This window comes from Photinus pyralis, unplaced genomic scaffold (assembly GCF_008802855.1).
Source record: "Photinus pyralis isolate 1611_PpyrPB1 unplaced genomic scaffold, Ppyr1.3 Ppyr1.4_LG3b, whole genome shotgun sequence".
NCBI lineage: Eukaryota > Metazoa > Arthropoda > Insecta > Coleoptera > Lampyridae > Photinus > Photinus pyralis.
The window spans coordinates 1,639,509-1,655,766 of NW_022170510.1; the positions used below are offsets into that span (position 1 = coordinate 1,639,509).

At 36.9% G+C, this 16,258-nt stretch overlaps 1 protein-coding gene across 4 annotated transcripts in view; it reads left to right on the top strand.

The window, feature by feature from the left end:
* LOC116167409 (segmentation protein cap'n'collar) overlaps positions 1 to 16,258 on the top strand; it is a 70,812-nt gene that overhangs the window by 23,765 nt on the left and 30,789 nt on the right. For all 4 annotated transcript variants that reach the window (XM_031482761.1, XM_031482762.1, XM_031482764.1 and 1 more), the window contains exons 2-3: positions 11,620 to 11,817; positions 11,870 to 11,939. In XM_031482761.1, coding sequence (XP_031338621.1) covers positions 11,620 to 11,817; positions 11,870 to 11,939 — 268 coding nt within the window. The remainder of the gene's footprint in view (positions 1 to 11,619; positions 11,818 to 11,869; positions 11,940 to 16,258) is intronic.

Consider the following 16,258-nt stretch of genomic DNA (forward strand, 5'->3'; position numbering starts at 1 on the left):
GGCAATTTTTAACGTTTTCAAAAATGCGGCAGATTTCAAGTAATGTTAATGGGATTTTAGGTATTCCCTGGGCAAGGATTCTCATCTGCATATAATTTTTTTCGAGTTTATAAAAAGTTCATTTTTTCGAATACTCAGACACAAAAATTTTACCGCTACTTTTGCCTCCTCGCCATCTTGGGGTAGGTATTTTAGAAAAAATCGTTCCTTTTGTGCTACCGTGCCAGGGACGAATATTAAGGAAGCGAAAAGGACCTAACAGTTGTTTAAGAGTTCTGGAAAGTTTTTAATGGACTTCCGGAAGCGACGACGTTGGAAAGTGACCTTATAGTGCTTATAGAGCTTTCTAATGCGTTTTTAGGTGGTGGTGCTTCCAATACGAGTTCCAATACTATCCACTGCTTTGTAGTTTTTACTCTCTCTCTAGTGCCTTTTACAGTTTTCTAATTGTTCTTTACAGCATTCGCAGTCTTTCCATTAAACCTTGGGTCATTTCCAGAGGTAGGCGACGTTTTTCGTTGCCCAAAAATGAGGTTTTTGTTACGTAATTTTTTGAACGGGACTCCTTTACTCGAGGGGTCTCTCACTCAAAAAAATTTGTACACATGCTCCGCAGTGTTTTAAAAAAAGGGAAACACTGCAAGGCACTGCGATGCATTGCGGGGCACTGTGATGCACTGCAGGACACTGCGATGCATTGCATATTTTGGTATTTCTGTTAAAAGAAATGAAGATAATAAAAAAATAAGACTACTCAAACACCAATATTCCACTATTGTATTTTACCTTTTTAGCGCATTTCCACAAAAATTTAAAAAAATGCGCTATTGTGGCCACTGTCCGTCCATCCGCCTGTCTGTCCTACCGGCGTTCGATCGCTACTAGTTCCTTATCTTAAGAGGTATTGTTCTACTTTTTCCGCTATTTACTATTTAGTTCGTTATGGTGTCGAGGCAAGCACCAAGGGCCAAGGAAGGAATTTTTTCTACGTCGCTTACGAAGAAAGTTATTGTAAAATCTTAATTTTTTTCATGTACCTACCATAATTTTACAGTTTTTCCGTTTATTAACGATGCTCGAAATCGTCTATAATTTTGAACTCTGTCACCGTCAGTCTGTCCGTCCGTCTGTCTTTCTGTGTGCAGTTGTGCTCGATAACTTTTGTATTTGCGCAATTCAATTTTATTTATTAAAATAGGTACTTAAAATGAAATTTGTATGTAGGCTTGAATAAAGGCAAAACTAAGGCCAAATAAAATAAATGTGTTTTGCGCATGCGTAACCCGATGCGACTAAAAACACGTAAAGAATTTTTGCGCATGCCCAGCCCCTCATTCGTTATTTGTGAACCAATCCTTCTAAAATCTTAGGGCAGGATTCTTGTGAAATTGAAGTAGCACGTCAAACATGATTTTAGTAAAGGCAAACGTATCGCATATTTTAAACATCAGATTAATTAGCGCATGCGCAGGATGAGCGATATCAACTGTCTTATTTATCGAGGTATGTATCTTCTTGAAATTTTGATCACAGCTGCTTCTCTTAAAGGCAACATGTCATATTGTAAACATTGGATGTGCGCATGTGCAGTACCAACTGCCATGTTTATAAAGATATGTCTTTGAAATTTTAACCACAGATGCTGCTATAATAGTAATGCTATCTATCGCATATTATTGCGAAAATCAGATTGCGCAGTGCCAACTTCCTTATCTATGGAGACATTTCTTCGAAATTTTAACCATTCCGTAAATGGAAAAAAAGTAAAAAAAAACATAGCTATGGTCTTTTGGGGAGTACATGTCCGTGCATGGAAAATGCGCTAGTCACGTACCTTAGGACGAAAACCTTTTTACTTGTTTCTTCTTGTATATCAGCATCAGTCAGTGTATCATTTGTCATTCATTTTAGTAAAAATTGTGAGAAAAATAGAACTTGAGCTAATCCGACAAGAAATTGAGTTCAAGAAATTGATCAATTTATTGTTGATGTAAAACCAGTTTAAAATAAATAGTTAATCTCTGTTAATATATTCCAGATGTAAAGGGTTACCATGTCGCACAAAGAAATATATTGATAAAAATCTGATACAACTGCATACTGAACGATCTTCGAGATCTTCACGCAGCCATAAATTTTACAACACACCTTAAGAGATTGATTTTGTTCCACCAGATCAGCATCGTTTTTAAAACATTGCATGCGCAAATACAAAAGTTGGGTTGGCAATTTTTGTTTTCATTTGCATAGTTGCATGAGGTTTAAAGAATGTGTACTAAGACAAAAAACCAGACATTCATATGTTCTTTGTAACAATGGCGACCTTTCTTATATCCTTAAGAATATATGTGTACCCTCGTGTGTACCAATATTCAAAGTGATCGGACGTTTCTAAACAAAGTTGTCGTGCGCACGGACAGACACGAACACATACATACAGCAATACAAAATTATAAACGATCTCTAGGATCACTACGAGGATCACTAATAATGCGATGCGACACTTTGCCCCTTTATAAATTTGATCCCCAGCTTTATTTTTTTATTATTATTATTGATTTAGAACCATTAATTATAAATTAACATTTACTGACCTTCCTCAAGATGTGCACTAAAAAGAAAAACGAAAACGTTGTGAATTACCTATATACACCTGGCCCTTCAAAGGCAATCGCAAAAATAAACACATCGATAACGGTCGATTACGCAAAATTCAGCACATTGCGCACAATCATAAAATAAATGTATGGCGTTACACTGCAGCATTCGGAAGGGCACTGTGGAGGGAAATATGGGACACTGTGATGCACTGTGGCACACTGTGACGCACTGTGGCACACTGTGACGCATTGTGGCACACTGTAACACACTGCTAGACACTGTACAGTGCAAAAACAAAATGTGTACACATATTGCGGGCAGTGAGAGACCCCTCGCCTTTACTAATGTTATTTTGGGCAGATCAAAGACGAAACTCGAGTTCGAGGGAACAACGTACACAGGCAGATAGAGAGACACACGACAGAAAATCTAGTATAGTGGTTGGCGAAAAATAATAGACCAAGAAAACCATTTATTTAATTCCTACACAGAAAACAGATCCTGATGGATTGTTCGCGGTCACAGACTTATCCAGATCCAAGTTTTTACAACCAGGGCGCAAAATTCGTACCCTTGGCAGTTTGGCACATTCGGGTAAATTCTTCCAGCTGGTCAATACCTTATCCTATTTCTATTGGAAGTCCTTCCATGTTTTTTCTCGTGTGCAGAGAAATACTGCATTCTATGGTCATCTATTCCCGAAGCACGATTGAAGTGTGATTCATTGCGTTACGACGTATTTGTAATTAATGCATTGATTTTGGAGGGTGGATGTGGGGTCATGTCCACCTTAGTACTGGTCCATGAGTCGATTTCTCACTTTTTGCGTTGTGATTGTTCAAAACTGCCCACAATGGTAGAAATCTGGTAAAGAACACCTCTGACTAAGTTTCCCTAGTCTATAGAGAGTTGTCTTACTATGGCGCTCAAAGGTTATCTAATCTCATTTAGCGTACTATTTTTTGCAATCGTTATCAGCGTTATTGCGCCGTTGAGAAAGGTATAGCAAGATGCATGTACCTCAATTTTTCTGTCCCAAATTGTGATGTCGGTTCTCCATCGTTGCCTGGTGATGCACCTCTGCATATCGATTTTTGGCATGCGGGAAAATGGTGCTTCGAAATTTGAAAAAAAGTCGTTCGATTTATGATGGCGCAACTGTAATTACAAAAAGGAAAAAATGAGAAACAGAATTCATTGGAAGGGATTTTATACAGAACGCTATTTCTCTTAACGGGTATCATTTATCATCTGTCAGAATAAAATTGATGTATTTATGCACAGATACAACAGATGCGGATTGAGCTTTACCAATAAAGAAAGTTTTCAATAAAAATATATTTTGTACATTACGTGAGATACTTGCAGTATTTTGCCTTGGTGTTCGTAACTGTTTACCATGAACGCATGCTGTTTCGGTATCGTTAACGATACATCAAATCCTAGCAACCGGCCATTTCTAAACAGAAATTATACAATACGGGCGGGGTCCGTCAAGTTTTGACCTCCCGCTAAAGACCTTAATCGATTCTTATTTATGAACACAAACTGATCGTAGATTCACGGAGAATTTGTTATGAATAGTGGTACTATTATTAATAAAACTCTTATTATTATGGGAGAAGGTTAAAGTTGATTTTTTCCTGTATATTATACGTTTTATTTTTTCTTACGCAACTTTTGATTAATTATACTTGAATGCATGCTTCAGAAAATAATTGTACGTCATCAAGCTTTGATTGGCATTTTCGGTGATGGACGTCCGTGTTTTAAAGTAACCCACTAAATAATTCTTCATCATTAAGAATATATCTACCTTAGGTATTCGTTAGATGAGAAGAAAATACACCGAATGGCATTTTTAAAACGAAAGGAAACATCTTTTATTTTTAAGTCGCGGCTATTGCATAATTGGTCACTGTTCGCCACCTTAGATAATCACAGATAACAATATATGAAATGAAGTGAGTATAGCATTCTTATTAGACCACTAGGTACATAATTCTTTTTGAGGCCCGCAAAAAAAATTGTCTCAGATCGACCCGGAAAAAAAATTTTCTTATAGAATGTGGCCCGTCGAATCCATAATTTCAAACAGTTCCAAGATTGGGCTACTAGTTGAAAAGTTACAACCCTTTGAATTTTCTTTCGAAATTGGTTTCTAGTCTATAACTTTTGATTGAGAAGTCTGATCGAAAAAGTACGAATAGTTTTGGATTCTACGCACCAAAATTAATAAGAAAAAGTGTTTTCCCGAGACATTTTGGTGTAGCCGATTTTTGGTAAAAAAGGAAGGTTTATACACTGCCTTTTTTTGAGGCCCGCAAAAAAAAATTGTCTCAGATCGACCCGGAAAAAAAATTTTCTTATAGAATGTGGCCTATAGAATCCATAATTTCAAACAGTTCCAAAATTGGGCTACTATTTTAAAAGTTACAGCCCTTTGAATTTTCTTTCGAAATTGGTTTCTAGTCTATAACTTTTGATTTGTTTGTTTGTTTCGCCCTGTATAGAGCGCATTACGAATGTATTAGAAGTTTTGCAGTTGAAATAGGAACTTGAAATAATCGACCTATAAAATAATTTCAAGATGGCGCCGTTTCCGTACATACAGAAGGAACACCATTTTCTATTTTCTAAGTGTGTTTTTATTCTGAATCCAACGCATTTAAAATTTGCGTACTTATTCTGGTCCTAGTTGTTGACATGTCATTTTTATCTGAAAATTTGGAGATGCAGGGGTCCATTCAAAAACAGTTCCGGATGAGTGTGTGCTCTTTTTTATAATCGAATCCTTAAAGTCGAAGGAATTTTTTGAGTGGCCTAAAAGTCTTGAAAAAGTTTCCAATTTGAAATTTGCAAAAAACTGAAGTTTTTGATATCTTCTGATTGCTAATTTTGAAACATCGCAGCAGCCCTGGTCACTTTCTCATGACTTTCAGCCGTCAATGAAAAAATTCCTCGAAAAATTCTTTGGATCTTAAGGATTCGATTATAAAAAAAGAGCACTTAGGTACCTATCTTGAACGGTTTAAGAGATGTGAATTTTTTAATAGACCCAGAAAAATTCGCTCTCTCAAGATTCGCACCTGGAATATTCGCCCCCTAGAACATTCGGTCCCAAGAAAACTCGCCCTCGAAGTAAATATTTTTTCCCAGAAAAGTTTTACCTGAAAAGTAAATCACCACCATCGATATTCGATGTACCTATATATACGTCAGTTCTCATATTGCATCATTTTTTAAAAATTTATTGTCAGATGAACAATCAATAATTATACAAGCAAGCGTTGAATATAGAACTTAGCCCTCGACTTAGCCAGGCTAGGGTTTTTGTTATGTATTAAGTTAACTTGGCCGGTTGGGGAACATGTGGTTATTGTAGTAAAGGTCTCTAAATGAGTAGCATTTTTCTGTGTCTGAGCTATCTGTTTCTGAGGACATCGTAGGCAATTCTTATGTTCGTTTTAATATTTTGATGGTTGTTTTCTATAGGCCTCTGTCTCCTGGGCTAAAATCAGGTGTTCTGTGGGTGTTTATTCGTAGGTAGTTCTCTTTTAATTTGATGAGTAGGTAATATTATTTAGTGGGTTTTTGATTAATGGGCATCCTTGTTCTTTGAAACTCTCGCCGGATTTGGCTGTTTCATTTAATTAGGCCATTCATGTGCTGTGGGGGATAGTTCTAGTCTACCGGGGGAGATCTTTTTGCAGGTGTGCATGCCAGTTTTACACTGTCAACTATTGCCGTGGTGATATACTTAATCGCCGAATCAATGTCGCCAGTAGTGGTGTGTGCAGGTTTTCTAGCAGATCTTCACAGCGCTTCCAGACCTTTTTTTCATTAATCAGCTTTGGAAAGGGTTGCATGACAGTTATTTTGCTGACAAAAGACACGATAACTGGAAAATGACCAAAATTTAGTTCAATTATGACAGTTTGCAAGAGGGGTTTATTGAAGTTTTTCTGCAGGACGCAATGTCGAGTATATCAGACTGATGTTCGTGCCGGTATGGATAATTAGTGCATTCGTCCGGTGCCAATATAAGAAAGGAGTTTTCAATTGCGAAATTTTCAAGTTTGATACCTTCGGGATTTGGGGCTCTGCAGCCCCATAGGGTGTTTGTGGAACAGAATTACAAACCCATACTTTCGGCCAAAAGTAAGGATGAAAATCCATTTTTTATTAGCGCATTTTTTTCAGAATCACCTAAAATAATTCTTTCGAGGGCTAATTTATCGCCGGGGCGAATATTCTGGAGGTGTAACATTTTTTCCGGGGGAGTGTTGTCTTGGGGGCGAGTTTAGCAGAGGTAATTATTAGGGACCAATCTTCCTACAATCGAAAGTCTCATTGATGCATAATACAGCGCAACAAACATAAAGTTGTACCCCCGTAAATTGATGGGAAAATTCTGGTGCCTGTCAACCTACTACCCATCTTTACTCATTAATGATGTGTACCTGTATCATTATGAGAAAACTTTGAATGAGCACAACCATTTTGGACTGAACTTTACTAAACGTGAATTTTCCTTGGCGAAGGAGTATTCCAGCCGAGGCGAATTCTGCATGCGCGAAATTTTCGGGGGCGAATCTTCTGTGGGGGAGTTTTCTTGGAGGCGAATCTTCCTACAGCCGTTGCGATTGTAGATTAATTTGTCTTTGGTTGCGATTAAAGAGCGAATTAAACAAAAAGATAGGTCTTGTTCCAGCATTTTTAGGTAATCAAGATGTACCATAAGCGCTATGGGTAGTAAGTCAATACATTCAATTTTTATCTGAAACTGTACAGTTGAAGATGCTGCTCTGGATAACGCTGCAAATATGTTGCAGCAACCATGTGAAAAAATGAAAAATTGTTAATGTGATACTGAACCACCATGTATGATACATCGTTCTAAAGAAAAAACAGACGTAATCTCTTAAATTTCAAAATTCAAATTGGCGTCCATAAGAAAGAATAAAGTTGCCACGTGTTTCTTCGTCATCTTGAAAGTTATTAGAAACGGGATGCCATATATATTCGAATTGTCCAGAAAAAGTGTCTGAATAATGTTTTGGTTAGAAATGTTTAGTACCTACGATTATTAGTTTTATCATGAAATTGAAGACATTTTCGTTTTTTGCGATATTTTCAAAACTATTGAAGATATTTTAAATTTCTTTTCAGATTCAGCACTAAAATTTGCAACTTTGCGCCCATTTAACCAACTTTCTATCACTTAAAATAAGCGAGATCCCATCGAAAAATGGACACCGTGTATAAGTAGAAACTTGTCCTAAAAATATTAAAATTTAAATCGTAACTTTTATTTTTTAGTAACTGCATTGAAGTCAGAAATCGCCACCGTCCGCAGTTTGAAGATATTCGAAATTTAATTAAAACTAACGATTATTAATGGGAATCTCGTAACTAATATTCTTTTATACGAAATATTAAGGGAGTGTTGATAGAGGACTAGGACTAGAAAGCAATTTGTAACACATTATATTAACTTTTAAATATCACAGAGTAACCGCCCTAATACAGTAATAAATTATTTTGTGTTTGGAAATTAAGTAAAAAAATCTACCGTTGTTTATATCGTTAATTAGAATGGGAGGAGCGAAAAAGACAATGGCTCTTGGCAACCTAACTACCACACCTTTGATTTCCCGCTCGATCTATAGAATACGCCATCTTGCTGTACTGCATTTTACACTTTAGTTTCTCAACGTATTTTTTAGATACACAAGAATTTACGTTCCTTAATAATACTCGGCGCTGGCCTACTTCCTTTCTGAAGTCGCTTTATATTTTACCTCCAAGCTCGATTTCGCTTCCACGTTGAGCAAGCTGATATATGTAACTGTGTTATTTTTTGCCATTAAGTAACTTGTTTATTTCACGAAACAAAATTCTGTCCCGTTTTTTTTAAAATTTTTTAACGGATTGAGAAAGAAGCGCGGCCTGAAATAATAAAACACGGATTTTCGGAAAGCAGTTTTGAAAATATGTATCCATTTTTTGAAGCCCTAATTCAGGAGTTACAGTGCACCATTTGAATGTGAACGCTGTCGATGCCAAAAGTTTTGGAATAAGAAAATCGCAAATTCATCCTGTTCCTAGTTTTCAAACACGAAAAACGACTTAAACAAAACTCAAAATTAAATTAAAGAAAATTGCAGAAGAACATAATAATTGTATTTTTCAAAAAATTTCCTCAGTACCGGCAATGTACTTAGGTACGGTTCCCAAGCCATAACACTGCGCACCGAGTTTTAAATAAATTACTGTAAAAGTTAATGTAGGAAATGGAAGTAAAAATCTACTTGAAGCTTTTTTATTTCAGGGGGAGAGGAGCCTGAAATCAGGCACATGCTTGCATTAAATAATATTCAGAATCAATTTTATAGTTTCTTGACGAGCGCGTTTTCAAATTTTAGTGGTACATTTTAAGAGAAACCACAAACCAGATTTTGAATGGAAGTAGTGAACAATTGAAATTGAAAAAAAACATTTGCGCGGTCTCTTTGTGATAACGGTGCAGTTAATCGATCAATTGAGAACTAGAACAACTAGAATACAGCCTTTGGTCTTCTCCCAGGTGAACTATCTTAAAACGAATTGGTTGTACATTCATTAGTGGCTATGAATTCAAAAGAAATCACATCCTCTTCTAAGCTCTTCGCACTCCATTGCCATTGTTTTGACTTGATTTTCCTTGTTTTTCGACAGCAGTTGCAATACACTTGACTTTTAAGGGACAGTTATGTCAAAATGTGCATAGCATCATTAAATGCGCTCCTCCATAAATCATTTTTTGGTATCCCCGCAAGCTTCCGCAATGATCGACTGCCTCAAGATAAATGGGACACCCCGTGTGCCTAATATATATATATGCAAAATTTCAACAAAATCCGTGGAATCGTTATCTGTACAGGGTGGTTCAAATTTGTATCATTGCATTGCGATCTCCGCAACGGTGACAGATACAGATTACAGTGCAGGTTAAATGGGGGCAAAGTTGTCCTTTTTTGTGACTAAAAAAACTCTTTTGAAATTTTTGGAAAATCTTTTAAAAATAACTGAGATATCACCGAAAAACTGAAAATGTCAAATTTCGTTTGCACTGGATCCGTTATCAGAATTTCCATAGCAAGCTAGATGTAGAACCTACAGGCTACTTACTACTTTCTTATTTCTTATGGGTGCCATATTAGATTTTTACGAAGAAATGAGATAAAGGACAAAAAAGAAAAATAATGACGTGTCGCACTCTATACTTTTACATAAATCTACAAGAAAAGTTTCAAAATCAAACGTTTTACATTCACTTCTCCACAAAACCTCCACGGGTAACTAGATCTTGCTGAATCAACATGGCTAGGTATGATGGCGATGCATTAAAATGAATTTTTTGTCCTCCATGTCATTCCGTAAAAATTCAATATGGCGTCTATAAGAAGTAAGAACGTAGTAGCCTGGTAGCTTCTACATCTAGCGTGCTATGGAAATTCTGATAACGGACGCCATAACATGTACTAACGGAAACCGCCCACCTCCGATTGCTCAAGCTACGGAAAATGAAAAGGAAATTTGGCATTTTCAGGTTTTCGGTAAAATCTCAATTATTTTCATAGATTTTTCAAAACCTAGCTCGATCTAGAAAAATTCAAACAAGAATCGCTTAATCAACTCCCAAATTCAACTTTTCATATGCGTTGATCTTTGTACTTGTGGAAATCCACAGGCGAGGATCACTTTTTGTTGCGGACTTGGTCAAGGGGCAGACGGTCTCCTTTTTTCGACCGAAATTTTGGTAGAAAATGCAGCCGGTCTTCCACTTCCCTGCGCCACACGTGCCATATGTCGACGTGTGTCGGAAATTTGTAGTTTTATAATTTCAATTGGTTAGTGTCATGTTTACAGCGTGATCTCTTGCCATCTTTGGGTAAGAAGCATTTTTACAGGAAAGGGTATATTCAAAAATCTAGGTTCGTTAGTTTCATTTTTCTATAGGCAAATTTTGGAACATCTTGGATTCCTTCTATCGCCGAATTTTTTACCTCCGTTACAGCCAGAGACGATAAACTTACACATATTCCGGGCAGCGTTTTTTATTGGTCGATGGTGATCACATTAGCCCTATATTTCGATAGCCACTGCAGAAGGGATTGGGTAGCGATTTTGATTGATGGCCAGATAACATTTTTGAGTAGATACCTACGTTTTCTACTTTCTCAATAAAATTAATAAATAAATGAGTTTTTTGGGTGTCAAACAATAACCAAAATATGTATTCGCTAAAGTGCTGACATTCAACTTGAAATAATTTAAGCTTAAGTTCTAAGTAGGACTCAAATTGTATTGAACCAAAATGTAGAATTTACTGCTGCTCGAGGTTTTCGTTAACTTTATGAAGCAGTAAACGAACGAGGACGTTAGCCTTTTAAGATTTATGAAATTGAAACGTAAGAGAGACTGCAGCAGTATGGTTATTGTGTGAGACTGTCTCCGGACAGAGATTACAAGTCCTGGGTGAGACTGTTACAGTAGCCCAAGGAGTTGCAACTGGAGAGGATCCTCAGATTTTTTTAACAAACTACCTCTGTACATGTAAGAAACTGGGGTCTCACTATAGAACCAAGGGCCAATGTGCGTAGGCGTGATATAGCCCAAGCCAAGGAGAAATAAAATGGTTATGGTTGGTTTTTGAAACTTTTTTGGTTCAACTTTTTTACTACGGCACCCTATCGCCAATCGCATAATAACAGATAACTTTCCGAATAATTTTATGGGGGTATTATCTAATCTCCCAACACTCCTGGTTTGGCAGTTAGAGAAGAGCGAAAGCACAAAAAGGTAAACAGTGTGCCCAAAAACTATCTAAGCGCTATTATTTAATCACAGTTCTCACTATTTACTTTGATTAATATATATCTTATCAGTACTTTTTAAGATCTTACTTCCATGTGTAACACCGTACTCAGATTTGATGTAGAACGAAAACATAAATTGGTTTTTTCTTTGCAGGATATGGATCTCATAGAAGTGCTGTGGAAGCAGGATGTCGACCTAGGGTTTTCATTGCAAGCGACCGAATCAGCCATCGGCATCAAACCGGATTCCGGTCTCCAGCAGAATTCGACCGGCCCGGCAACGTCGACCGTTGACAACGACGAAATCGAAAAGCTCAAGACACTGAAAGCTGTAAATCGCGAGGCGATTAAGGTAGGTCGTTCAATTTCGTCGCCCTCGCAATTTCTGACATGTCTTATTCTAGGAGGAGATCGATGCGAATGCAGAACCGGAGGGCTGGAGTGATCTTAATTACACGATAGATACTGAAACAGGTCAGTCGATGCTTCCTCTTTGGAATTTGCACCTTTCAAAAAATCACTCGAGATAAATTTTATTTAAAAAGGAATTAATTGATATTTCGTATAATATAAAAATACTTGGAGTACGTAGTTAAGATTAATGCTAGGCAACGATCATCAGATTAATAACTTAACAATGGCAGTTAGATTCCGTACTCCATGTCTGGAATACTCGAGCGTTAGCTTACTTTTGTGAGTAATGATGATCTCTGACAGTTAGGCTCAGCTTTCGATGAGGTCGGCAAAACCCATTGTGATAAAATTTCTTTCGTATCAACCCCGTTAGTACGAATGGTAGTGAAATTTAAGGTTCAAATCTTATAAAATGTTGTTATAAGGGGCGAAATCGTTCGCGGGCTTTTAACATGATTCTCCGAACGTTAAATACGGTGTACCGAAATATTAAGCTTTCGAATGTATAGGGGCTCGGGAGTTCTCCAATAATCAGGGTGGGTCTTCTTGGAAACATTCTCAATGCAGTGCAAAAATGTATAGTCATGCTCTATACCGCTTTGAATAAAACCAAGCCGTAGACTAAGTTTCTCTTTTTAGGGCACCTGCTTCGAAATATTATCTAAAATCGTCGAATATTTTTTATAAGGCTAATTTTTATTACGAATTAAACTAATTTCACGCGTTTTGGTTTATAAATGTTTTGCAAAGTAATGGTGTTCCTACTACTGTTAGATACCCCGGAAGCTGGTTGCAAGTTGTCATGACGTTAGATTTTAGCTTCCCAGTGCATGACATTACATTTCTCAGGTGATACAATAATAAACAATGTGAACACAATCGTTCACTGGTCAGCATTGGGGACATACCTAGACACATCGCAGACTAAAATGACTCTAGGTTTTCTCGAGGAATCACCGTAACCTTGTTAGTTTTTAATCTACACTTTTATCTTTCAATTTTAGTTTCTGATAACTGATTTTTTAATGCCACTGTGAATTAAGGGTACTTATTAGTTCAACGACTCACTATCGCAATCTGATCACTCTAAATTTGTCAATGGACATAGTAACAAGCCCGAGTAGTACAGTGCTTAATGAGTCAATGTCCAGGTAACAATAAATGCCCGCGAACGAAGGCTCGATGTTAAGAATGTATACAATTGAAAACTGTGACCCCAGTGTGTGTGTGCATTGATCCATTTAATGAGTTGAAAGTTTTACAGTTTTAAACAGACATCAAACCGAAGGTATTACGGATAGGGTAAGTGTCAACTTGAATTTAAAATTCAGTAAAATCGCCACCACAATGGTGGAAGTGAAATGAGGATTAGATCACATCAAGCGCTCTAAGATTAAAATGTTGTTTATATAATGAACAAAAAAGAGTGTGGTAAATGCAGCTGTCATGCTAGATTTAGTAAGTTTCTGAAGGATTATCAAAGTATAGTTAAGAGTTGAACTAATAAACATTAGGATTTAAAAGCTGTCATTAAGTGGATATCTGAAAAATATTATCGCTACCTTTTTAAGTGGATTATGTCGAGGCCCATCTTTTGTTCAAATTTCGAAGCAATTGTGCTGATGACTTTAATAGCTTTAAGTCAAACTAAAATTTTACGCCTCGTATATAATATACCTTTGTTAAAGTCAACCCGTTGAGAAGCAAAAAATTGACATTAATTTTAAGCGAGAGTGACCATCGGTTGTAAAACAAATTGCACGTTTCAATTGGGAATCGACAACTGAAACTTATAACACGACGTTATCAAAGTTTGGGGTTAAAGGAAATTGGGGAACACCCCACCTCCGGTGGTACTGCCTCTTACCTCCCTAAACTTAGTTCCCTTTCTCTGGCCCCCATTGTCTGAAGCATGCTACGTGGCAGCCATATTAGCCGGAGTTTGCTTCGTTGGGCTCGGTCCTGATTGGCTTTGCCTGTTTTCGAGACTCGTAGTTGCAACCGACACAGCAATCGAATACTACATGTGCTGTTTGAATGTATCGTCGTGATGTGTCAGTGCAGAATGTTTTTTGTGGAAGTTGTCGGTGAATGGACATATTCCGATAAGTTAATTTAGTCGGATGTATAATTACCGAGGAATTTCAGTGTTACACGGATTAAATTTTAAGGTAGCCGTTGATTTTCAATGTTATTTTCTGTATACAGATGTTGAAAATTTCAATACTTTTGCAGTTCTTAGGATCATTAGGGTAACAATAGGTTTAACCCAAATTATTAATGAATTTTGTTTGTCATTTTAGCTCACCGATGAATGTCAAAAATCTTATATTGTGGCCCATGTATGATTAATGATTTTCAGTTATAGTTATGCCCCGGGGAATTAAAACTATTCTAGACTTAAAAATATTCTGATATTGAGTAATGGTTTTCGGCCTTTCAGACATATTTGTAATTCTTTGCTGTGTTAGTTTATCTTGCTTAGAATCTACTAAAAATTAATGCATGGTAGATAGATTCTAGAGTAATGCGAGCGACGGCCGTCGCTAAATGTCAGAAATTATTTTTCTATGCCGCCCTTAGAATGTGTATTACCTAATCAAAAAGCTTTTATACGCTGGGAAGATGAATATCTGTGCGAATGACATTTCTGATGGTTTTCTTAAAGTTTTTGATGACTTAAGTGGTCCTTGCCTTAAACCTATATTCGACATACGTCATCCTTTACAACTGAAGTGGCCCATTATTCAGTAAAAAGCCGTCGGTACCTGCTTTATTATCTTTTCTCAAAATTCACCTTTCAACGAAATTTAAATCGACGTGTAGCGCGCCGCTTTCTGCCCTAATCGAGTACCCCATTTTTACGCAAATATTTCTTATTCAACATTTTCTTCCATCATCATCGTTGCTCAGCAAACCTAAAAGTTTCTAGAAGTCACCGTGGGTAAGCAAAATTTCGATTAGCGTTTCTTTTTTGCCTTTCATTTACACTGTATTGTAGTTAAAAAACAGTTAGTCAGTATATACTCATATCATAACATGTTACAATTTTCATTACAAACAAGCGACGCGATTAGGCCCAAAATCTGCAGACGTAAACGCCTTCGCTTTTTCTACATTTACCTCATTTCCGCCAATTTAAAATCCGTGCGTTATTTTTGGAAGAAGTCGATTGTCGCTTTACAAAATGGCGCCGCCGCCGCGTTCAAATGAAAGCGAGAATGCTGCCACAAATCGCAAATTCAAATATAAAATTAATAAATTTGAAATTTGACCCAACTGGTGAGAAGTTACGGCACTTTGAAAAGGAGCGATTTTTCCGTTACGGAAACACGTCTGCTATTTGAAGCTGTTTTTCTTTTTTCGGAAGTTTTTTGGTAATTCTCATGCTCTGTATTAGCGAGAATTTTCTGACCAGACGCGCTTTTACAGTTTTTGGGTGAAACTGAAAATAATCGTTCTTTTCCAGCGTATAAGTTAATGGCGGACTGGCGTTTTCATCACCAACTTCAACATAATATAATTAAAAGTGCAGTCCATGGTCTTACCAGGTTGACTTGAGCCATATTTTACGTCCTTAAGAATCCCTAAGTGCACACAATTTCATTTGTCCAGACCTTTTTTCACTTTTGCCCAATCTTCTGGCACAATCTCTCCACACCAAACAACAAATTTTCAAATTACAAATTCAGATAAAGAGGGAGTAGACATAAGTTGGTTTGTTTGGACTGTTTGGAGAGCATTTTTCAATCTTTCTTCACAAAACAAGATCGGATTAAAGCTACACAATTTCGTTGGTTGGGAGCCTTTTCCAGTTTCCAGTTTAACTGATTAATTTTCTTACGCAATGCCTAAGACACGGAACACAACAAGCTTGTTTCTTGGAAACCTTTTCAATCGTTTAATTGCTCAACCTTCTGTCTCACTTTTTCAATATAAAACACAATGGAGTTAAACGAAGCTGCCCAATTTTCTGGCACAATCTTTGTACATAAAATCCAACCGATTTAAATGAAACCGAGTCATCGTTTGTCGAAATATGACGGGTTTATATGAAGATTAGATCAGGATGGAGTACACACAGTCTTTTCCAATGCTTCAACAAGTTCGTTTGTTGGAGGTCTTTTTTAACTGCCCAGCTGCCCAATCTTCTGGCACAACCTTTCCACACAAAACACAACGAATTTTCAAATTGGAGAAAGACGAGGTTTTTAAATGAACCTCAGATAAAGATTTTTCCTTCACAGTACAAGATCGGGTTAAATAAAGCTTAGGTAAAGAGAGAACGAAAACGAAGCTTAGATAACAATATGATAATCCTTTTTCAATTGTGTAACTGCCAATTTTCTGGCACAGTATCGTCACACAAAACAGAGACT